At 37.6% G+C, this 24,656-nt stretch overlaps 1 protein-coding gene across 2 annotated transcripts; it reads right to left on the bottom strand.

Annotated features, from left to right (window-relative positions):
* Window positions 1-1,904: 1,904 nt before the first annotated feature.
* LOC109476649 (LIM domain kinase 1-like) lies at window positions 1,905-23,515 on the bottom strand. Of its 2 annotated transcripts, XM_019777689.1 has the most exons (15): window positions 23,440-23,515; window positions 23,230-23,323; window positions 17,012-17,147; window positions 13,524-13,633; window positions 12,734-12,910; window positions 12,025-12,118; window positions 11,084-11,304; window positions 10,321-10,492; window positions 9,747-9,833; window positions 8,981-9,112; window positions 8,121-8,180; window positions 6,688-6,753; window positions 6,059-6,292; window positions 3,203-3,357; window positions 1,905-2,271 (listed from the first exon to the last, which is right to left on the bottom strand). In XM_019777689.1, exons 1-15 carry the CDS (start codon window positions 23,450-23,452, stop codon window positions 2,088-2,090), a joined length of 1,935 nt encoding a protein of 644 aa, XP_019633248.1. In that variant the 5' UTR covers window positions 23,453-23,515; the 3' UTR covers window positions 1,905-2,087. The 2 variants fall into 2 exon arrangements, with proteins under 2 accessions (XP_019633248.1, XP_019633314.1); XM_019777755.1 differs by lacking the exons at window positions 23,230-23,323; window positions 23,440-23,515 and adding an exon at window positions 21,690-21,746.
* Window positions 23,516-24,656: the final 1,141 nt, after the last annotated feature.

Raw genomic sequence — 24,656 nt, forward strand, 5'->3', positions numbered from 1 at the left:
TATCATCTGCAAGATTGTCTTTTAAAATTTGAGTGGGCCACTGGATTTGCATCATTTCAGTCTACTAGCCTCCTGTGCAGTCGCAAGAGTGGCAATTTCTTTTCAGGGAAGAGTTTTGTGGCGATGGAGTACTGTATTCATGGAGAGAGCTGTATTGCCTGCACTAGGAGAGCCGTAACTCCGCCCGTAGCATAACTGACCCTTTGCCGCAACCGTATGCAAGTAAAAAAATCGGGTATCAGTGCTCCACACAAAAAATAAATGCCAAGAAGTCTGCAAAGAAGGCTATCATTTCGGTAACAATTTTCATAGCAGCTTTTGATTTGAGCAAGTCTGAGCAGTATGTTTCCACAAATCTGTGTTTCCACAAGTCTCTATGAGCACTGTGTGTTTCCACAAGTCTTGCTCAGGCCACACCAATTTAATTTGTTGTTTTTCTGATTTTTTTCAGAAAAAATATGAAGCAACAGGGCAAAATAAAAATAAAAAAAGGCACCCCATGAAGGCCGGAAATGTTACGATATGAGCCATGAGGTCAACATACCAGGCTGGTTTATAATCAGAACAATTAATATAGATTTTGAACTTTTAATGACTTTAACAAAGTTGCATTGTTACATTGAAAAACTGTAACAACTAAGAAGAAAAGGACTTTCTTCAACCGTTGGGGCCAAAATGTATATGTTTTTCATTGAGCATTTCGCAGTTGATTCAGAACCTAAAATATTTTTGTTGTTGTTGTAAATCAGAAAAAAACATGGACAGGGAGGATCTGAGAAAGAACAAATAAAATTGGTGTGGCCTCAGATTTACTCAAGTCAAAACCTGGAAATCCTTCACACACTAACACTCAGTCATCTTCAACTGCAAAGGACTACCAAGTTTTGATTTGAGAGCAAATCTGTGCACTGTGTTTCCACAACTCTTGTTCAAATTCACAACTTTCAAAAGTTAACTTTACTTGACAGCTTGATGGAGTGGATGGAATTTACCTAATAGGACACCGGTGCTCTTTCTCACACATGACGACTAATGGCTCACGCAGGAAGTCTTGTTCCACGTTAAATTGCCTCTGCTTGTCAGAGGTCTTAGCGGGGCCAGCCCAATTAAGATTTAGCGTAAACCTCGAGGGTTTTGTATACACGTAGCACCATAATTATGATGAAAATAAAATATGAATGTTCACTTAAGGTCACTATTGAATAACAAGCATGTCTAGTTTACGAAGTTGTGGTAGTTGTACATAGAAGTAAGATGAAAACTTCAGCCAAACAGACTAGTTGTACAGAGAAGTGGAAACTTCAAACAGATACAGTCTAGAAGTCTACTGGTTAATTGTCTGGTCACATGTTGTAGGATCATCGTAGGATCACAGGAAAGAAAAGACAGCTGCCTAACATAGAAGGAATATAACAGTCAAGAAAACAATCTTACATTTACTTACAATTACATCTACAGCTTGCACTTTTCGTAATCTGCAAGAAACAGGCATTCTGCCAAACATTTAGAGACTATGGAGTTAAGTCTTGAATACTAACTATAGCCAGTGTATCTCAGATCTGGAACACATCTGAATATATCAGAGAGATAGATAGAGACAGATATACAATCAAGCAGGACATACACACAGTCTTAGGACCATACAGGCCATTGTCATGAGATAGTTTAAAGGCATCCAATGCGATTTCAGAGCAGCACAACCAGAAATACATGTACAGTACAGAAATACTGTATTTCGAAGAAGGCAATCTTTATGATATTGACACATACTGATTCACATTAGCACATTTCAAACAGTATAGCATACTTTGGGTATTTAAGACTGCAAAAACAAGCCAAAAGATGAGTCCTTTATTTTATGGGTGGTACCCTAAAAATCAGCCCAGGGCCCTTCCAGTAACCGTTTTCTGTCACAATTTTGGGTATTTTTTGCTCCTTGAGAGTCAATATTCATTGGGATAGTGTGGTTTCAACTCATGTAGATAAGTGACTAGAATATGGACTTTGAAAAATCTGGTTTCCAAGCCCTAAAAACTGCATTGGATGCCTTTAAGATGCAATTCGTTTCCTTGGCAAGACCTGGGTAACTATAGGTTGATAACATCATCATCAAACATCACCGTTATACTAGGCATGAAAACAGCACCCTGGTCAGGATAGCTGGGCTGGCCGCTGGCCTGGATACACTTCAGCTCCGACGACAGCGGAATGCCGTGCTCCAGGTGCATACACAACGACTCGAACCAGCTTTCCACCTGATAGAAGTCTGGTCTGGAAGTACAAAAAAAATATTTCTAATGTCAGCAATGGTCAAGTAATATATTATAACTAGAAAGGCCGACATTTGCTTGAGAGCAAATGCAGCAGATGGCTTCACCACATCCCCCATACCGAAAATGGATCTATCCTACAATGGCTGCCAATAGTCTACACCCCCATGCAGCAATGGAACCTTCCAATGCCAGAAATAGCCAAAAAGCCCTATTTTACATAACTTTAAAGTGGTGTATGTCAAAATTGAGAATGACATTCTTTGGACATGTGTCCAAGGTATCCCCATACCAAATTTCAGGTCATTTGGTTTTAGTACCTGGGAACCAGATCTCAAAATGTATATTTTTTGCCTGAAAATGGCCAAAAAACCCAAATAAAACAATTTTTCAAAAAAATGAAAAAAACGCGTCAGGGTATTTGCCCACTCTACCTTCATGCCAAATTTCGTGTTATTTGGCCTGAAAATGGCAGAGATGAATCCATTTAAAGAAATGGCAGGAGGAGAAGGAGGAGAAGGAGAAGGAGAAGAAGAAACATGAGGGAACACAATATGTCTTCACCACTTTGTGGTGAAGCCATAAATACCTCTGTGTACAGCTGGTTTGTTTTTGGTGTCTATGTGTTTTCTTGTGTTTTCTTTGCTAAGTAGTTATTTCCACATGATAGACACTGACAGGAAATTAGATCAAAGGTCCCAGAAAAGGTTATCTCATTTCCTGTCTTCAATTTCCTGTTATATATGCATATCCATCGGCACTTGGGAGCTATAGTGGGAAAAACATAGAGAGAATCAGCAAGAAATTCACACACAAAAAAACCCAAGATATTAGATTATTATTTTTTTTACATTTTTACATTTCATTCAATGCTTTCAACAGAGAATAAAAGAAAACCTGTAGTCCTATAGAAAGAAAGAAATCTATCTCACCTTTTCTCAGGGTCTAGTTCACAACACATGGCTGCAACCTCAAAGAATGGGGAGGGGCAATCATCGCAGAACTTGGACCTGAACACTTCCACATTCAGCCCAAAGTCATCCGTTCTGGGGAGGTAGTCTGGGTCTGCATTCACTCTGCCGATTATCTGGAATTATGAAAAATTAAACAAACTCTGATCAAATTTAAACTTTGAACTAACAAACAACTCATTACCTCCAGATATGGAAGCGATATATTGGATGGCTGACTTGCGGGATTGTTGTTCCAGATTTGGACAGAGTAGGTTGATAGAAAATGGGTGGGAGGATGGACAGGCAAAATGATAGGAGGTCAAAAGTCTCAGAGACCACCTGCCAGAAGGAATTTGGGGTATTCAGGAAGCTGAGGATTTCATACTGCGCAAAATTTAAAGTCTGAAATGTCATTTCTTGCTAGCACTTGATTTAATCATAAATAAAAGTTGCCATGTCAGTAACAATATGGCTGGCATTGTTGGGACGCTAAAAATTATGACATTAGAACTAACACAAAAAGATTTTTTAAGGTACAAAAAACTAGTCCTGTCCTTAGTGCTGAAATGCTTTCTGTTGGTACAAACACTGTAAGTTTATTTGCAGTCACTTCAAGCATTTTTCAAGCATTTTCAGAATCCCCCCATGCAGTCCCTCATTACTCCCACCCATCCCACAGAGCCACTAACAGCTGTGACATACGCAAAGCTAACATGAATTTTGAGGAGGGACCATTTGGGATATAAGACGGACAAAAAAGTAGTATTTGTCCCTAAATCCTCTTTTCAAATTTGGCAACATGTCTGACTGAGCCTCTTTTAATTCCAGTGCACGCATACATGTCTAAAGTATTTCCCTCAGTTTATTTTAAAATCAAAAGGAAAAAAAATTGTACACCCCCAACGTTTGAATGGAACATCCCATAGCCTGTTGCCATGCAGAATGTACAAATCAAATCAGCAGACTTCCAGTAAACAAGCTTTGAAATTCCACCTGCTGTGGAGACAGGAAATTAGCCCACTGGAAACGAGCTTAACTTTTTATTCCTTTATCAATCCCACCCACACACAGCTGACATAGAGTAGTCACGTTGTCTGTAATGTTGTATGCATTAACATCATGCACATTTATGTAACAACAGGGCTCGAAATTCATTTTTGGAAACAGGTGCACTGGTGCACCCAACTTAAAAAATTAGGTGCACAAAAATTTTCTGGGTGCACCATGTAAAACAAAACCTAATCACAGATCTTGACTGCTCTTCTTATGAGCTTGAATCTAAAATGGGGGCTAACTTCAAAATCCTAAACAAAGAATTTACTATTTTTCTGACACTTAGATGCCAAGACTATCCTGTATACTATTATACATTTCATATGTACAAAAATACCTACAAAAATATTTGGGTGCACCAGTGCACCCACAGAAAAAAAAATTGGGTACACAGCTCCAATTTTGGGTGTACTAAGGTGCACATGCACCCAGTATTTCGAGCCCTGGGCAATAAGTGTCTTTCGCTTCATAAAATAACTGCGTTATCGAAAATTGCTTTAACCAAACTGTCTCGATATGGAGAGTATTCGAAAGGTGTTTCTGTTGTTATTTCAAAAGATGTAGTGAAGGATGATTTTAATGTTATCAATGGTGATTGGTGCCATATGCGATTATCATGCTTAACTTAGTATACCAGTAATACTAATGATTGCTATATGTCGTTAACATGTAATTCAATCATGATCTTATTAAGTTACAGTTTAACCATCCCCAAATCAGTTTCCAGAGAATACGTAACCTAGGACAACAAAATTTTTCATCATAAATATTCCATCCCGTACGTTATATAATGGATAGACTGTGGGGTCGTGTGGCGCAGCGGTAGCGCTATCGGCTCAGGACCTAGAGGTCCTGGGTTCGATCCCCACCCATGTCACCGATCTTGTGCCCTTGGGAAAGGCACTTTACACGACTTTCCTCACTTCACTCAGGTGTAAATGAGTACCTAGCTTTGGTTATAGGGACGTCCCTCGGATAGGACGTTAAATGGAGGTCCCGTGTTTGGGGAGAGCCACACCCTATGCACGTTAAAGATCCCACCACACCTTTCGAAAAAAGAGTAGGGGCATGCCCCGGTACAAATTCTACAATCCGGAATCTTGCCAAGAATTGGCATGCCAGAATGATCAGTATGATGATTGTGGGCATTAAAATTAAGGAAGAAGAAGACAACTTCAATGGTAGGCTCCAATGTTGTATCATTAAGAACAGCACTTTAACACCTATTTCCTCACTTGATTCAGGTGAAAATGAGTAACTAGCTTGGGTTTAGAACATAATATGTTGGCATGTTGGAATTTATTTGCATTTAAAAATAAGCTACATTTAAAAATTACTTGTATATACACCATTGAACCCCTAGTCTGATTTTTTCAGTCTGCAAAATTGCAGGTTGCTTAATTTTTCTTCTGCAACATTGAAAATGTCTCAGTCTGCAGATTTTTTTTTTATTTACTTCATCGGTCACCACAAAACAAGGCTCATGGGAGCCACTTAAAATGTTTTGGGTTACAGAACAGCCAGAGTGGACAGATGTTTGTTGACTTGAAGAGTTTAAGGTTATACTCATAGGGGAAGCAATCACGAGGTAGCTTATTCCAAAGTGATGTTGTTCTTGGAAAGAAGCTTTCAGCATGGAACTTCCTCCTAAGAGGTGGTGAATGGAGGAAGAAAGGGTGATTTGCTTTGGTGGAACTGGCAAGACGTGTCTTTGTTGAGAATTTTCGAAGTGGGGGCACTAGCGAATGAAGTTCCAGATGGGTATTTCTTACACTGCCTTACCTCACAGAGCACAATTCCAAAGGAGAACAGGTCTACTTTCTCGTCGTAACTCTTCCCTCTCAGCATCTCTGGAGCCATCCAGTAGGGGTTGCCCACGACTGTGTACCGCTTCTTCCTCTTAGGAGAGCCTTTCTTAAACCTTCTCTCTGCCTTCAGGTTTGGAGGTCGTTCCTCCTTCTCTTCCACTATGACTCTTGAGAGTCCGAAGTCTGCCACCACAATTTCTTGAGTATCCTGAAGGGTTTGTAAGAATAATATCATCAAGTTTCGGAATTCTTTTTATGTTTACCAAAGGAAAACATATTGTTTTTGCTCAGTTTCTTCTTCTCCAAACGGTGACCTCTGACCTGGCCAATGACCTGATTTGTTGATGTCTATCACCATGGTAACTGGTGCTGGGTTACATAATGTTGCAATTTTATATTAGGAGGGATTTAGACTCCTGTCACCATATTATGTGGATGTGTTTTGAGTAAGAATTAACAGAGAAGACCATATGTGAAGGTAAACATTATACATTTGCTTTGCAAATATTACTTTTCAAGTTTGATATATGATTACAAACATCAATGTAGTGATACAACAAAAATAGTGATACGGTAAAAAAATATCAAAGATATTTAAATTACCTGTCTGATAAAGCAGTTTTGTGAGGTCAGGTCTCTGTGAATGATGCCCATTGAGTGTAAGTAAGCCTAAAGAATACAAAAAATACAATTCATGTCAAATGGCAGTAGAAATACATGTAACATTTTCAAAACTGTTTTTTTTATAAAGCTGGACATTTCAAAATGCAGGAAAGAGAAATATCGTCATCAGAAATTAGATAGTAACAGTCAAACAACAAAAGGTACAAAGTTACATACCATGCAAAAACAATACAATCACGTAATTCATGAATTTTGAGTCAACATGCAAAATTCTATGATTCAGCAGTATTAACAATATCCCCGTGACCAGAGGTATTGTCCATTCTGTCCCAATGATACTGAAGACGAACAACATTTTATTTTGAATTGTAAACTGTATAACGATAAATGCACAAAGCTGTTAAACCTTCGAATTCTCTCCGCTTGCTCAACAGAATTTGTTACATTTCATGCTATATAATATAGATAAATCTAATTTCATCATAGAAGGTAAGAACCCTTACTGTGTACAAATATTAGGTAAATATATAAAAAATGTTTAGACCTTAGAACAAGTAATTAGTTGACTCATCAATTGTTTTGTACATACTAGGTTAATTTCATTCTACCCAATGTATTTGTCTGCATATCTACATGCAGTTTTAGACCTTACGAAAGTCACTGTACTTTTGTTGTGTCAATAAAGTTCTACATAATAGATAGAGATTTGATACTCTGCTCACTTGAGCAATCAAAGTTTCTTCTAAGAAAAAAGTTTTTCTATATCAATCTATCACATACCGGGTATGCTGAATGACTATACAAATATATAGTGGCACTCTGAAAATGAATGGCTGAGACATACTGTCTAAATGAGCCATGTGGGAAAATCCATGTACCAGAACACTATTATTATTAACCAATGGAACTGGAAGATTGATGCAAAGACTTACCAATGCCAAGTACATTACTGTAAATCTTGAAACATTTGCAATGGTTTTATTTTTGCAGTGACCTCTCCAGGGCGCAATAGCTCAATTGGTAGAGTGCTCGCTTTGTAACCGGGAGGTCGTGAGTTCAAACCCCAGCCGGGTCATACCAAAGACTTAAAAAATTATGGTACACACTTAGCACTCAGCACATATGAGAAAGAGTGTGGGAGGGTCAAACACACAACACTACCAGCGGACTAGCCCCCTGCTGTAGCCTGCTGTAGTGCCCTGCACAACTGTGTGTCGCCTAAGGGCTACGGAAATGGACATGGGCATCAAACCCTACGGGAGACCTTTCTCCAGGGCAAATTTATGATGTGGCAAACCTGCACTTTATTACAGAATTGAGAACTTAAAAAAAAAAAAACACTGCAAAACATTCTTTTCCCTACTACTGTAGAATCAAGTCACTGTGAATATAAGTGAAGTTACAGTACTCACCATTCCTGATGCGATATCTTTTGCATATCTCACTCTCTGGATCCAAGGCAGAGGCTCAGCCTATAGATGACAATTCCAGATAAAGATATTGTTTGAATGTTAGCCTGGCTGAGTAATATCTATTATAGGCCAACATACTGATGTTAAGTATACACAACACCTGATTGTAGACTAATACGACATGCAACAAAATTCTGGTTTAACTTTACAATTTCCCTGAAATTCAATACTTGCATGACCACTCTTCTCCTGAATTTACAGAGGACTTTATTTTTGGTGTGTTTGTGTACATGTACTTTTACTTGAATGTATGCTTGTACTTAAGTTGTAGTTTTTTTTAAATAAATAGAGTCATAGGAAGTGAATGGGGAAATGGTATAACCACAGACTGACAGGAAAGGTCAAATTGGAGGTCAAAATGGTCTCCCCAAAGGGTGGAAGGAAATAGCAGTAGAAAATGCACAGAAACAGCAATAAATTTACAATTATAATGAATAGAAAAGAATTTCACAACATGATCTCTAAATGGAGATATGAAATCTTTAATTTCTTGTTTTGTGAAGCAATTATGGTTGCCCTCCCTCACTAACCAAGAGGTCCCTGGTTCGAATCCTGACATGCTACTGATCTTGTGCCCTTCGGAAAGGCACTTTCCACGTCTTTCCCCACATAACTCAAGTGAAAATTAGTATTGTCTGTCCTGTATTTGTTTCTGCCTCTGTTCTAAGTGTATTGCACTGTTGCAATTTCAATAAATCAAATCAAATCAATTCCAAGAAAAACAGGCACAACAACATTACAACAGCTAGAAGTCTAGCACAAGGTCACATGTAGGTTTAAGAACAATATATGTTTCTCACCATGTCTTTTAGTTTATCTTTCAGAGTTCCTCCATCGATGTACTCCGTGACAAGGTTGAGTTTCTTGCCCTTATACAAAACCCCGATAAATCTGAGAACGTTGGAATGGTGAAGACATCTCATCACTTTCACCTGAAATGACAAAATTTCAGAAAAAATAGTTAGCAATAATTTCTGTCCTCAAAATCAATCAGATTCTGAATTCCATAGCATAACAATGTTTGCCATCAAACTGAAGAATTTATGACATAATTCTGAATTTGGATTTTTATCATTAGAAAACAAAATATAGAAGCAAAGGTGGTTCACAGGGTGCTTTGTACAATAAACTGATTCTGACTGTCCATCACAATTAGCAGCTCAACCAATAGCAGCATGGCAATTAGTGTTTTCACCAATGAGAGAGTGTCTGTTTCTAGGTGTTATTCAGAACTAAGGTCAGGCATGTTCACCTGTTTCTGGGTGTTATTCAGCACCAAGGACAGGTATGTTCTCCTGTTTCTGTGTGTTATTCAGCACTAAGGACAGGCCTGTTTACTTGTTTCTGTGTGTTATTCAGCACTAAGGACAGGCATGTCTATGTGTTTCTGGGTGTTATTCAGCACTAAGGACAGGCATGTCTATGTGTTTCTGGGTGTTATTCAGCACTAAGGACTGGCATGTTCTTATTCAGCACTAAGGACAGGCATGTTTACCTGTTTCTGTGTGTTATTCAGCACTAAGGACAGGCCTGTTTACCTGTTTCTGGCTGTTATTCAGCACTTACCTCTTTGAGAAAGTTTTTCTGAGCCTCTTCATCAAACTTGACAAGCTCCTTCATGACCATGACCTCCCCTGTTTCTCTATGTGTGACCTTCAAAGGAAAACACAAATGTGACCTTGAGATAAAATACACAGTTTTTGAACTATTTGTAAAGTAATTTACAGTAAACGTAACTATACAAATAATGTTTGTTATTTGAAAAATAAGTATACACATTTTTGATAAGGCTATAGAACCATTCTGTAAGTCTTTAAATGATGGTTTTATTTTTGCTATTTTGTAGGTGACCTCTCCACCACAAATTTATCATATATGGTATCCAATCTATCACTACTGTACTACAAATTTGTTTCAGCTAACCTAAAACTAAACCTAATAAAAATAGGCCACTTCTCTTTTTTTTAACCTAGTCACTGTATTTTAGATTCCTGTATATAATGTTGTTGTCTCTGTTATGTGTATTTATGTCTAAAGGCTCTGGCTTAAACAATAAAATGAAAAATGAAATAAAACACCGCAGAAACCCTTCCCTTCACATATAAAATATCCAGCAAAAATAAATGATACAAAAACGTACCTTGATGGCTTGCCCAAAGAAACCCTTCCCAAGAACCTCTCCGTGCACCAAGTCACAAGGACGGAAAATTCTGGTGTTGGTTTTGTGAGGTTTAAATGATTCTGATCTGTTCAATTCTCTTCTCATTGGAGACAGGGCCCTACAACCCTGGTAGTTGATATCTGGTGAACCACTGTGTAGGAAAGAAAAGGAAAAAAAATGCATTAGCTGATCTATAAGTCGTGATGGTGTTGATTTTATAGGATTTATGACTTGTTTGTAATGTATAATGCTAATAAGTCTAAGTTTTAAACTACGTATTTGTGTAAGGAAACCGCAATTCAGCACTTGTGCTGCAAAGGTTTTTTTTGTTGAATAAACCATTCTCTCTCTCTCTCTCTAAACCATTCTCTCTCACTTATAGTTAACCCAACTGGTATGACAACTTTTCATTAACCTTTTTTATCAACAAATATAAACCTCTGTGAAACATTTAGAGTGATTTTTTGAAATTTTTTTATTCATCCTTGTGAATTTTTTGCTGATTCTGTGCATATGCCACTATCACTTCTACGCAGCCAGTGGGCAGATCATTTTTAATTCTGATTCAAATCTTACTGCCAGTCTGTGGTTATAACATTTCCCCCCCTCACTTCCTGTGACTCTACTTTATCCAAATAACTATGAACACATACAAAGCAAATAAACACTGTCATACAAACACACTGAAAACAAAACCTCCCTTCATGGAGGTAACTGTAAGATCGTGAGGATCAGTACTTACGGCATGGACATTGTTCTTTCTAGTGACCGTCTTTTCTTCCCCTCCACCTCGGGACTGGAACACTGGCTCTCGCTGTATGACTTGGTGAGTTTTGTTCTCTGTAAGGGGGAGGTGGGTGCAGAGCAGTACCCCTCCGACGAGCCGTCCTGCTCTCTGTAGTGTGGATCATGTTCCACAGTCAGTTGTAGCGGCTGAGAAGTTTGTTGGATAATGCTTTCAACCTGCAGTAGACAAACAACAACGATTCAATGCACAGTTTTTTTCACAGGAAGATTCAAGAATTGAAACTTCAGCTATCAACCAGAAATTTCTACAGAACACAAGGACATCATGCTACTTTTCCAGTCTGCAAAATCAAAATAATGTCATATGTCTGTACATGTAACATCCGTGTCCATAATATCACCATAGTCAATAATATCGCCACCTTGAGAAAAAGTGTGCTTTAAGATATGTTTACTGCAACATACTTTTGGTATGCACTCCTGCACACCTCAAGTGTACATACCTAGGGTATGTTACAGTAAAAATATTTTTAAGCACACTTTTTCTCAAGGTGGCGAAAATTATGGACTATGGTGATATTATGGACACAGATGTTAGAGATAATTTGATTTGTCAGATTACTCAGAATTCAATCAGAGATCATGATAGAAGTCTCTTTTGAACAAAATCGTGATTTTACCAGTAGATAGCCCAATTAGAGTCTCTAATTTTTTTTTATTCCAACATGTAATCACCAGATGTGGTGACGACACACTCAAGAGTCTCTAATTGTCTCTAATGTATCAACAAAGACTCCAATCAGACACAATCTCTAGAAGTGTTGTATTGCCAATTCTGGTAGGATACAATCTCTTCCCCAACATAATTATCATATATAATTGGTTGTTTCTATAAAAAGAAAAACAGTCAATCCTGACAAATCTGAGATCCCCTACCTCGTCCCAGGTGGCAGACTTGATAGGTGTACCGTTAACTTCCAGAATACGATCGCCTGGCTGTAAGTGTAGATCAGGGCTGAGGGGGTCCACCCTGCAAGATATCCAAAAGATTAACCTTCTCCCTGCTGCCTAACCCCATTTACCAAAACAAATTTGGTGCCAAACATCTATCTTAGCAGCCTGACAGTTAAGAAAACAATTACTTACTAAGTACTGAATCTTTAGATTATACAGTGCATGTCATGCCATTTTCTTAATGTACATGGCACATACTGTGAAAGTACTTACAATTTTGCATTTTTTGTCCTAAGAGCCATGAATAGTCATAGCACAGTACAGCCAAACCTTAGTAGGAACCATTTTTTCTCGATTCAATCCACAATAGTTAAGACAGTCAAAAAGGCAGCAACAGAAATCTTTGACGTGCTGAAGAACAGTTTTTATTTAAAAAAAAGGTAAATATTGGATTGTCACTTCTGATGCAATCCTTCCCAAATTTACTTTGAAGAAATTAAATCTTTGACAGTAACAAGGATTTATCTCCAAACATCTCTAAAGATCTGAGGCAAAAAAAAGTGAACCATTGTATAAGCCATTGCGACTTTTCTTCCTGCCCTTGCACATTTATTTCTTTTGTATTATTTTGTATAATTTTCCATTATGTATGTATGTGCTAAATGAAAATAAATAAATAACCGTAACATACTCCTTCACACGAAGGCTCTTTCTTCTCCCTTCTGTTTTCTCGTAGGAGAATCTCTTGCTGCCATCGGGAGTTGGCTGGACCTCCACCAGTGACACAGTGTGTGGGATGTGAACGTGATTAGTGGGAGACCTCTGGTGATTGGTCGGTGTGATGATGAGATGTCTGTAGCAGGGCCCGCTGCAAGGGATCACACATAAAGTACCATACAGTATCAAAACAAAATTTGTTCTGAGAAAACAACTTCTTCGATAATCACTTTAAAACTATTTTTTTCTATCATTACCCTGTCAGCATTGAATGACAATTATAAATTTTTCTTACAGCATGCTTAGTCTCAAGAATTTGAGGGAAGTTGAAAAATTGTCATGTTCTTCAAAAATATTAGTTAGACAAACATGGTTATAATTAGCTTAATGCATTTTGATTGATGTTTTTGGTACCTCATCACATACTGTCCTTCAGTTGGTAGAATTCAATATTATTGTAATATTTCATCAGTATTTCAACGAGAAATCAGAGATTTCAGATCTTGAAGTGTTTTGGATTTTCATGACAATTTTGTACTGCAGGCAAGATTCTTATAATTCAGTCAACCACTGCCTGAATTCCTTCATGTACATGAAATGCCCACCTTTAGGCTTAGCCAATCAAGTACCAAATATCAACCAATAGCCACTCTCCCTTCATCTGTCTCTGCTGCACACTTGGTACACAAACAAACCCACAGATCAGCCACCCAAAACAATACTTCCATACCCAGAAATGATAAACATTTCAGCCTACAACTCACCAGTACAGCTTGGATCTCTCCACTAGTGCGTATGTGTCCCCATCACCGATATAGATTCCACAGTTCATGCACAAGAAGCACTCTGGGTGGTACTTGTGTTCACCGGCAGCCTGGAATGACAGACACAGATACTGTTTAACAACAACACATGGTTCTGCATTCCAATGGAACAAAGTACAACATGTATATACTGCAACCTGATAACACAAACACTGTCCATACTCATAACAATATCCTTGTGATGACAATACATTTAGGGTACTTCTAACACCAGATCAAGGACAACTGATGTATTTGTAAAGGGCTCGAAATACTGGATGCATGTGCACCTTAGTGTACCCGAAGTTGGAGCTGTGCACCCAACTTATTTCTGTGGGTGCACCAGTGCACCCAAATATGTTCGTAGGCTTACGTGATAAAGTAGTATACTGCATATTCTTAACATCTTAGTGTTGGAAAATAATATATGCATTGTTGTAGTGCTTTTCTTTAGAAATGAAACATAATTCATTCTTGCTGACATTCTACTTAATACTTATATTAACGTTATGGTGCACCCAAGAAAATTTTTGTGCACCCAATTTTTTTGGATTGTGTGCACCAGTGCACCTATTCCCAAAACTGAATTTCAAGCTCTGTGAATGGTTACAAGGATTCTTATACATTACTGCTGTTAGCAACCCAAGTATGTATCAGACATGATATATTAAAAATAACAATGCTTTGAAAAAAATGTGGTTGTGGGCAAAGATGGGAAAAGCTGGTATTCATAATAATTATATATCTATGTTTTTGTTAAGCGGAGCTGACAAATTAACTTACACAACTTGAGTGGCCTCTTGCTCCGTTAGCAAACCATTATACATCATACATCAGATTGTATAAAACCTTAGCCATATTGCAAATTCCTATTATTCTTGTTCCTCTTATTCCAAATTCTTATCATACACCTTTTTTCAACGAAGTGTTCTGAAATATTGTTCATCCCTCAACAAGTGAAGACTGCCATTAAAGAAATAACTTCCCCAAACTCCGCTTTGATACAAGAATTTGCTCTACTTCTTGCATCAGTGACTTCACAGAATCAAGTATGGGGAACTTGGGCTGCTTTGTCAATACACTGGAAAACCTTGGTTGGTTTTCCCACGCCTAGTGCTGTGTACCTAAACCCACATTTAGGTTCAGGTCCGGAGTCAAGTCCAGAGGTTTTAGGTTCAGTTCCAGACTTGTAAGTCCAGACCTATACCCATGGTATATACAAAATTGCATGTTGGCAACCTTGCAATGTTGTTTGGGCAAAACTTTGGCCACATATATACCATGGAGGCCGACACTTGATGATGCCCGATGGCAATGTTTTCTTTATTTTTAAGCACAGATTTTGCAATCTACAGAAGGTTTCAGGTAGGTGGAAAGAAAAAGGGGTATGTGACATGGCTTTTTTGTAATAAGTCCCGAAACGGTTCTTGACTTGTAGGTTTTTTTTACTAATGAACCTAAAAATTTTTACAAGTCCGGAACCGGTCCAGTGAACCAGTAACACAGCACTACCCACACCTTTTCAGTAAACACTCAATGCACTGTACTCTGAAAATACATCGAACACCACACACATACCAAACTGAAAACTCAAGAGCTTAACTAATTACAATCACTGGGCTAATTAGTGATAACGATCAAATAACAGATAGAGTAGCAAATGTAATCCTTCAAATGAATAGAGGATGGTATCATATGCTCAATGAGTTGTTCTGTCTCAATTTCCTAGTTGCATGACAATATTACATGAATTATTGGCTCATACACCCACTGCATTCCTATGTGTTGAGGAGAGCATTCTTGTATTAAGTTGTTGTACAATGGTCTACTAGAGAACACAATTTTCCTGTATAGCTTAGCAACTGAACATGTGCATAAGGAACAAAGTGTTAGGTAGGGGAAGGAAGTTGTCTGAGGTTTGGTATTTCAGAAACAATCCCTCTTTGAGAGATACCGTTTTAGAAACCTACCAGTGTCTTCTATTAAAACGTGATCCCAGGTACCAGTATAAGATTACCACATTTTCTTTGATGACTTGGTTACCCCATAATAACACTACACGTGAGAGGGACCAGGATTTTCCCACTTCTGAGTTTACCAAACAAAGGGTGTAGACGTCACCGACAGATTGTATTTCCTATTCCAGGTCCAGGAGTGGGCATTATTTTCAACTTCAACTTAAAGTAATGCCTCACTTCATACAGAGTCCATTGACTTGTTTTTTTTTTAATGTAGATGATGGTCAATTGCACTAGACTGTACAAAATGTCTGTATTGGTTTCTGTCTGCAGGGCTTGAAACTCAATATTGGGAGTAGGTGCACTGGTGTGCCTGTCCTACAAATTCATGCCATAATGCATTACTTTAAGCTCTCGAAAATTAGGTGCACAGAAAAATGTTGGGCAACTTCAGATTAAGTATGACTCGGCAAGCCGTACTAACTCACAATCACCTTCTAGGACAGCATTGAAAAAATTGTCATAAAATCTATTGCTTTGAACTTTGAACAAGTGATAAAACAAACTTTTAAGGTTTTCTTATTTTTCTGATGCTTAAATGTCAAGAATATGCTGTGTACATGTAGATATTACCTTATGTATACCAGTACATGTACATGTAATCATATGCAAGTATCTAGCTGCACTGGTACTTTCTATTACTAGTCTATTACTTAAGTACAGCACAGTTCCAAATTTTGATGCACAAAAGTGCATTATGCACAAATTTATTATTGTGAGCCCTGTGTCTGTCACTTAATTTTGGCACAGCGCCTGAGGTAAATCTTGTTTATTTTAAGATTTTGATCAATAATCATTATCCTTATATCTATAGGCATTCATCTAATGTTAATGGCTAAACTGTAAAATACCCTGCAAGCATTTTTTCAAGCAACATTAGCCCACACTACACTACCAAATGGTCTGAGGTCCTAACGACTGCAATGCCCATTCTGAGAAAATTTACTGTCATTGTTATGTCAAGATGGCAACCATTTTGAGATGGCCACCCAGGGCTCGAAATTCATTTTGGGAATAGATGCACTGGTGCACCTACATGTAACCTAAAGAATTGGGTGCACAAAAAATTTTTTGGGTGCACCACATAAGATAAGATAAGTACATAGAATGTCTGACTCAGCAAAAACTAATATTTTCCGATCCATTACTGAAGAGAAGTACTATCAATAATTTTATCATTTTTCTGACACTTGGATATTAAGAATATGCACATAGTATACATTTAACATCTCGACATACGTAAACTTATGAAAATATTTGAAAATATATGAAAAATTCCTACAAAAATATTTGGGTGCACTGGTGCACCCACAGAAAAAAATTGATAGGTTCACAGCTCCAAATTTGGGTGCACTAAGGTGCACATGCACCCAGTATTTTGAGCGCAGCTAGCCCTGCCACCTGAAGCAAGATGGCCGCCGGGTCACGTACCATAATGGGCCCCGTGATGACCTGGGCACAGCCGTGACATGCCTGGCCGAACCGCGCCCAGTAGTCTCTTCTGCAGTACAGGTAGCCATCCTTCTCAAAGTACCACGTCGTTAGAATTAGGTTACACACTGAGCACCTGGAATAAACAACAACAGGTATCTGTTAGTTAGGTAATGAGACAAATATCACTTTTTCATTGTATACAACTTCAAAGATATTTTGATATGCATAATTTACTATATACAAGTCTATTGTCTTTTATGGATTGAAATTATTCAAGAACATATTGACAAAAATTGTGACTTGCATAGTGTAAATGTAAGGCAATATTCTAAAAAATGCCTATATATATACTTGTAAATGTTGGAAATTCCACCAATATAATGATAATTCTAAAATTGAAGCACGTTCTCACCCATACTCTATACTTACTAGTACTAGTCTTTTGTATGGTGAGATTAGTCTCATAGTATGTTTTTATTGTGAAGTGTAAATGCCAATTTTATGTTATACCTAATATATGCAATGAAGTTTATTACATGTAGTGAGGTCATATATTCTTTAATCAACAATGTGCAATGTTATACTTATATAAAATAGCATATGAATATAATATGAAAATTGATGGCCATGATTAATTTTCCTCCCCATGATTGATAATATGCTTACTCATATGTTTCACATTATACTCAAAAACGGCACATTTTTGCATCATTGGTTCCCTTGACAATATTTCCTGTCAATTAGGCCAATTTCTTCAGGTGATAGATGGTCTAACTTGGACCAGAAATTGACATCTTGTCAAGAAGCCAACCCTGCAGATCAATAAGAATGACGTTATAGGCTGAGTGACAGGTCAGTCTGGCTCCAGACCACTTTGTACGTCAATTGCTTTCTCCATCACAATTTAGATTGGCATAAAGTACTACAGTACTGTAACAGTACTATCATTTCAGCTTTACCTGAAAAGAAAACATCATAAAAGAGAAAGTCTAAATGGAGCCCATCAATGGGTTTTAAAATTGATGTATGTTTTTGATGCCTAATAATCGAATCTGTTTACATATACACACGTATCTCCTGAACAGTTGCAACTGGCTACTAGTACAATAATGAAAACAGTAAATATAAAATGAACCTATATAGTAACCTTCTAGAGTAAAAGTTAAAATACAATCAAATGTGACATAGGGTCAAGAAATATCAGCAATATCATACTTTGCATTTTATCTTGATATTGACCAGCAATTTTCATTCGATAGCTTAAATCATAAATGCTGTTTAACCTAAAACGAAAATACATAGAAGAGATGCACTATGCATAAAGCCTTCTAGTTTTAAATTGATGATATAAAAATTGATGGTATAATTTATCAATTTATTTTGTTCATGACTCAATTTTTACATACTCCCTTACAAGAACTGTTGCAAACATCAGATAATGAACCCTAAAACTGAAAAAAATTAAGATTTTAGCCATATATATATATATAGAGAGAGAAAGGGGTAGTAAGAACACAATCAAATTAGGGTCAAGAAATATTAGCAATATTTGACTAACTTTTCCAATTTATAAACTTTACTTAAATTGTTGCCCTGCAACTTTCATTTGGATGTCATTATAGAAATAGAAATAATCAAAATTTGCTCCCCAATATTGTCGGGGGAAAGAACAGGAGACAAAATATTAAGTTAACATAATTAAGTAAAAGTGTAGTTAGGAAATATAAAGTGTGGGCATATGTTAGGAATAGTTAATATTTTGTGTGTGGGATTTTAGTCTCAATAAAATCAACATAAAAAAAATACTTTTGATTTACAAAAATCAACAAAGTCATGATACTTTTGATTTTTTAACAAATGACCCTTGATGTCTATCATAATGCCCTTCAAATACAATCTCTGCAAAATCTAGATAATCTACTATCACGCTAATTAGACTCCCTACTCAAAATTCGGAAGGCGATGTTATCTCCCCTTCGCCCTTAACGACAAGAAAAGGTTGACTGCAATTTGTTCGCGCCGATAGATTTATTCTGTACGTGTGACTCCACTTCAGTAATTTGTCTGGCTCTCAATGCCAGATGCTACATGCAAGAAATCTAGCCTCCACCAAGCCTTTCTACGGGAATAATTGGATTGTAGAATTAGTCAAAAAAGAGATTAAAATTGGCCAAGGGAGTCTGGCTGCAGGGAGGTAGTTTCTTTCTGTCTGCGCAGTCAGTCAAACCTACAAGGCGGCCAAACTTCCCTGGCAATTATTCTGACTCCTATATATAGCCAGCGTAGTTAGTCTGGTAGAGACTACAAGAAATCAACCTGAGGGCATAGACATATCATACAGCTTAAGTCCTCAGCACTGAGGCTCTTTGACAATGTAACAAGCTAAAGCCTTTGCAGAGGTAGAAATCTTTTTTTTTTCAGTGTTCCGCAATATTGCAGAATGTCAAAATTTTCTTCTGCAATTCAGAAATACAATTATGTAATAACTCATAATATCATAAAAACAGTCGTGGTCAAATTCCTCAAGAAGAATTCTAAGTAGCCTCCTTATTCAGTAGCCTGACTAATCGCGCTCCTGGCGGCCGGCCGCCCCCCCAAGTTGCCCCCCCCCACGTTGTCGCCTTGGGGTGTGGGTCATTAACCTCCGGCCGAGAGCTTGTGTAACACAGGCTACTTTATTCAGCAATCTAAAAAAACGTACTCTAATATTTTAGACGTGTTAAATCTTAAATGTTGGTCAAGATGGATTAATTACTAAAAGAGGAAAGACTATATATACAATTTTACACTAATAACTGTTATACAGTATAAGTGTATAATATGTTCATAAATCTCTGCTTTGATGCTTTGGATTGACCAAGGACATTACACATTCTGTATATTAATGTCCTTGGATTGACGAATGTTACCTTATTTATGATTTCGTATTCTCGTCATAGCTGTTATAATTAGCCATCTGTTGGTAGCAAATTTATCTTACAGGCCATTATGTCTCCTATTTACGAGCAAACTCTTTTAGCTGGAACACGTCATGATCAATACAGTAAGACTGTGTCTGAGACAAACGAGACAACATTGACCTCGTTGATACAGACGGGGATATTTAAACTGTAACTGCCAAATATCACGCCAAACAGCAAAACGTTCTTACCACACATTACCAATTGCCAGCCTCCACCAGGCCTTTCTACGGGAATACAGATTGTAGAATTTGGCAAAAAAAGAGAGTAAAATTGGCTAAGGGAGTCCGGCCGCGGGGAGGTAGTTTCTTTCCCTCTGCGGCCAGTCAAACCTACCATGCGGCCAAACTCCCCCGGCAAATATATTCTCCTATAATAGCCAGCGTAGTTAGTCTGGTAGAGACTAACCAATAATTGCCACCTAGACTTAGACTACTACTACTAGTATAGGTTTACTAAGTTGTATCTAGCAAGATTTATCAAACCTATATCTATGTATTATAAATTGTCTATTATATATAAGATATCACACTTTAAGCATGCATTAGTCTGAATAATTTTGCAAATTTCCAAAGCCATTGAAAAATGGGCAGGAGACTTAGAACTGAGACCCAGTAAAACCTGAGTGGTCTAACTGCTAAACTGCCCTTTATACTAAATGCAGACCATGACCTTGTCTGCAATGGTCAGTTCCAAATGGATCCAGCCAATTGCGATCTCCAATTGCGATCTTGCAATCTTCATTAGCTGTATTGCTAAAAAAATAGCCTTACAAGTTACAAATAAATCAAAAATGAAACATTTGGGGAGAGGGCGTACAAAATTTGTACTGGTATAGTGTGTAAGTCATGAAACTGGTTTTATTTTTGCAATGACTGCAAATTAATGACACTGCTTGTACTATGGTCATTACATATGTCTACTGCACTACAGAATTGTTTCAATCGCAAATCTAAAATATCATGAAAACTTCCCTCTCCGCCTATTACTACTGGGGTAGTATGAAATAAAACCACTGCAAATAATTCACAATTTACAGTAACTTGTAGCTTAAAGTTATTTAACTTAACAACCACAGATAGATAGATATGAATCTCTTTTATTGTAGAGTAGAACTCTCTGCCACCAACTAAGTACAAGTACAGTAGGGGCATCATCACTATTAAAGCTTTATACAATGTTTAGAGTTAGATGTGCAAAGCCTAGTACAATTGTACTAGATATTTCAAATCGTTATGTTTGATATAGCCATCTGCACTACAAAACTTGAAATATCTAGTAGAGGCATCGTCACTATAGCTTTATACAATGTTAAGAGTTAGACGTGCAATAAAGCCTAATATTTCAAGTCGTTCTGTGTGATATAGCCAGCTGCACTACGAAACCGCATGCCTGCGCAGCTGGTGTGTAAGTGCGCATGCAGAAGGGCGGTTATACCCGCTATACAGATACAGATACACTAGCTCGAGAGTTTCAGATGAAAGCCTATCCACTACAGATACGTATACAGACAGTCACCTGTTGTTATGAATAAAAACATTTCATTTCGTGTTTCTACCCCACAGCTGTTTGGTCAGAACGTGCTTGTACAGTTATACCAGATTGAAAACGTGATGATGTCTGGGAATAAAACCCTGGACCCTTTAATGCTTTTGCAAGCAGTTCAAGCAAAATTACGTGAGCTTAAACATTTAAAGATAGTAAGAGAAGTATACCTGTATCTTGCCGAAGGGGAGGCTTTGCGACATCGAGCAAGAATCATGTCTGTAACACTTCAGGTTGCTTTCTTATATAAAATAAATTATTATATTATCCATGCATAATGCATTGCGCTATGCCTAGTGTGCCATAGCTAGGTTATTTTAGAAGAACAGATCAGTTCATTTTTGGACTTTCCGTGGGGAGTTTGTCACAATTTAAAATTAAGAAAAGATTTTGTTTAAAAGCTTGTATATCACTTCACAGACTTTGACAACATTTACGAGTTTTATTTTTGAATCAATACAGTCCACAGGGATAAAGGTTTATGCTTATAATAAAACATTTTTCTTTATCGCCCCTATTGGAAACATAATCTTATGACCCGAAAGGTTTTAAAATATTGATGATGAAAGAGATATTTCATGTCCGGTGCATTACCGTAAAATCGGCTCATTTTGCAGCATTTTTGCTTTAATTTTAAAATCTATCTAGAGGCAGAAGATGGAAAAAAATGCTTTTTCTTTTCTTTTTTACTCTTAATTACTTTTTGTACCTAGCAATATCATCTTAATTTCATACAAGACTAAATACATACATTACTAATATTTTACAATTATTTTGTATGTATGTTGGAAGTTCTGCATACATTACTGAACACTGCACAAAACTATTTTTCTTTTATAATGGTCTAAAATAGCATCCTCTTCATATTATTAATGGTGACAAGTTTATATGTAATGAGTGAATGTGGAGTTTCTCTTCCCTAAAAAAATGCCTGAATACATTGTTATGTCTTCTCTTTTGTCTCAAGGAATTTTAAGAAGCCTTGTCACGGAATTCCAACACATTGTTGCTACGTTCTCTTTAAATACAAGCTAAATATACAGAAGCTCGAGTCAATATTTAGAAAGTGACATCAGCGACTAACGTGTGATGTCATCTGGTGGTGTGGGTTGTTGACATATCACTTCCGGGTTGCCCATGCCCACCCATACCCATGTATACAAAAGGGCGTACACAAAATACAATAGAGCACATTTCGACATGCATTCCTTTGCCATGTGTTAGATATCTAGATTGGTACGTATTTACATATTTCCTATAAGCACAAACGATACATAAATAAAATGTATTCTGTTGCCTAGCGCTTGACCATAATATTTTTGGCCACGTGCCAGCATTTATAGCATAATATTACTAAGGGTTTCGAAAAATTATCAAGCATAATGTATTCACTAAGTAGGGGGTAAGTCTTCCTTTTTTATCATTTTCAAAGACGGAATAAAAGGCATGCGATTTTATCACAACATCTGTTGTTGTGGATAAGATATCGAAAACCGGAAGGAGAGAAATCGGAACGTCCACCGTTATCAAATCATTGATCACTCTTGCCTCCAACCCTCCCCCCTTAATACTAGCGCTCTCACGTACACACACAATTTAAACCGCTAAATCTGATTTAGCGAGACCTCTCAGGGTCTCTGCGTGTCATCGTCAATTTCCACACGTTACCAAACCGTTGAAAACAAACGAAAGGCTTGTGTGTGTACTTGCCTGAAGCAGCTGGCGTGCCACTCGCCGTTGAGAGCCTCTAGAATCGGTTCGTTGATGATAGGATACCGGCAGCCCGCGCAGCAAAGTAGGGGCCCTACACGTAAAAAAACGCCCAGAAAAAAACTGTCAGCCTCGGTGGATAAAATCTCGAAGCAACAAGAAGCAAAACAGAGGAAAGGGAGTAAGAGAGAGCTGGGAATCGTACAGTACCTTGCTCGCACATGTTTTCTCAGCTGCCGCTGGGCTCAGAACCAGTCTGTGTTCATTCCTACAAACATTCCCTCGGCCCAATTAAATCCCGGGCATGCGTGCTGCAATGGACGCGTTTGATTGGTCGATGGCGTTAATGTTATCAACCTGTTATTATCGTACTTCAACAACTATTGAAGTGATCTTTTGACCTTTAAATACGCGAAGCGGTCTTGAATCAAGAGCTAACCTTGTCCAGATAAAAGTCTTTAAATACAGTAGGAAAAGAACTCGCCATTCTAAACTAACATTAACCCCAGTTTAAGGTCAGGGTTAGGCTTATTTCTTGGCGGATTCTTTTTTTTTTTTAAAGAATATACCAGTAATTGAAACATCGCTAAAACGTAGCTGGCGGTCAAATGTTGAAGTATAAGAAACCCAAATTGTTCAAAAATTAAAAAAAAAGCTGAGAACGTACTAGAAAACGTGTTTCTACTGCTTGCCTCCTGTTTCTTACAATTCTACAAACTCTTAATTAATCTATACGTGACTGATGAACCTCTTCAACGATGTGTACGTAAATATTTGGAAAAGCGGATGAATGAAATCAAGTCAAGTCATTAGTATGTTCTAGGCGTCGTTCACTTGCGTCAAGTGTAGCCACTGGAACGGAAATGACGTAGGGCGAAGACAATTTCAACCACAGAGACCACGACCTTTGGGTTCATTTGTTGTTTTCCATGTTTGTGTTGCTCTCCAAAACACGATAAGGCCACAACAAGTAATTTTTATGGATGACATCGACGCGCGCATTAATTTTCGCCTGATTTTCGAAAAAAAAAAGAGATTTTGTTGCCTTCTGACAGTGGTCAACATGCCGAAAATGGACAGATATGTCTGTTGCCATGCCGGAAGGTGGATGGCAGATAACTATGAAGAGAAAAGGCCATGATTTAATGTTTTGTTTCTTACTTTGAAGCGGTAATATGTGATGTTGGCTGTGTATATGTGATGTTCGCACTGAATCAAACCATTTGTACACTGATTGAGTAAAAATTTTAAATTGTAGGAACCTTGTTTTTTTCGGCCCGCCTTGTTTTTTTTCGCCCGCTCGCATCAGATTTGGAGTCTACGGAGGATGTCATCCATAAAATTTACGTGCTGTGGCCTAAGTCGAGCAGGTGGTTTGCGTCAGTTGAATCGTGGTCACGCCTTTTGTAGCACTATCATTGATACGT

The sequence above is a fragment of the Branchiostoma belcheri genome, unplaced genomic scaffold, assembly GCF_001625305.1.
Source record: "Branchiostoma belcheri isolate BF01 breed outbred unplaced genomic scaffold, Haploidv18h27 scaffold1, whole genome shotgun sequence".
Classification (NCBI taxonomy): domain Eukaryota; kingdom Metazoa; phylum Chordata; class Leptocardii; order Amphioxiformes; family Branchiostomatidae; genus Branchiostoma; species Branchiostoma belcheri.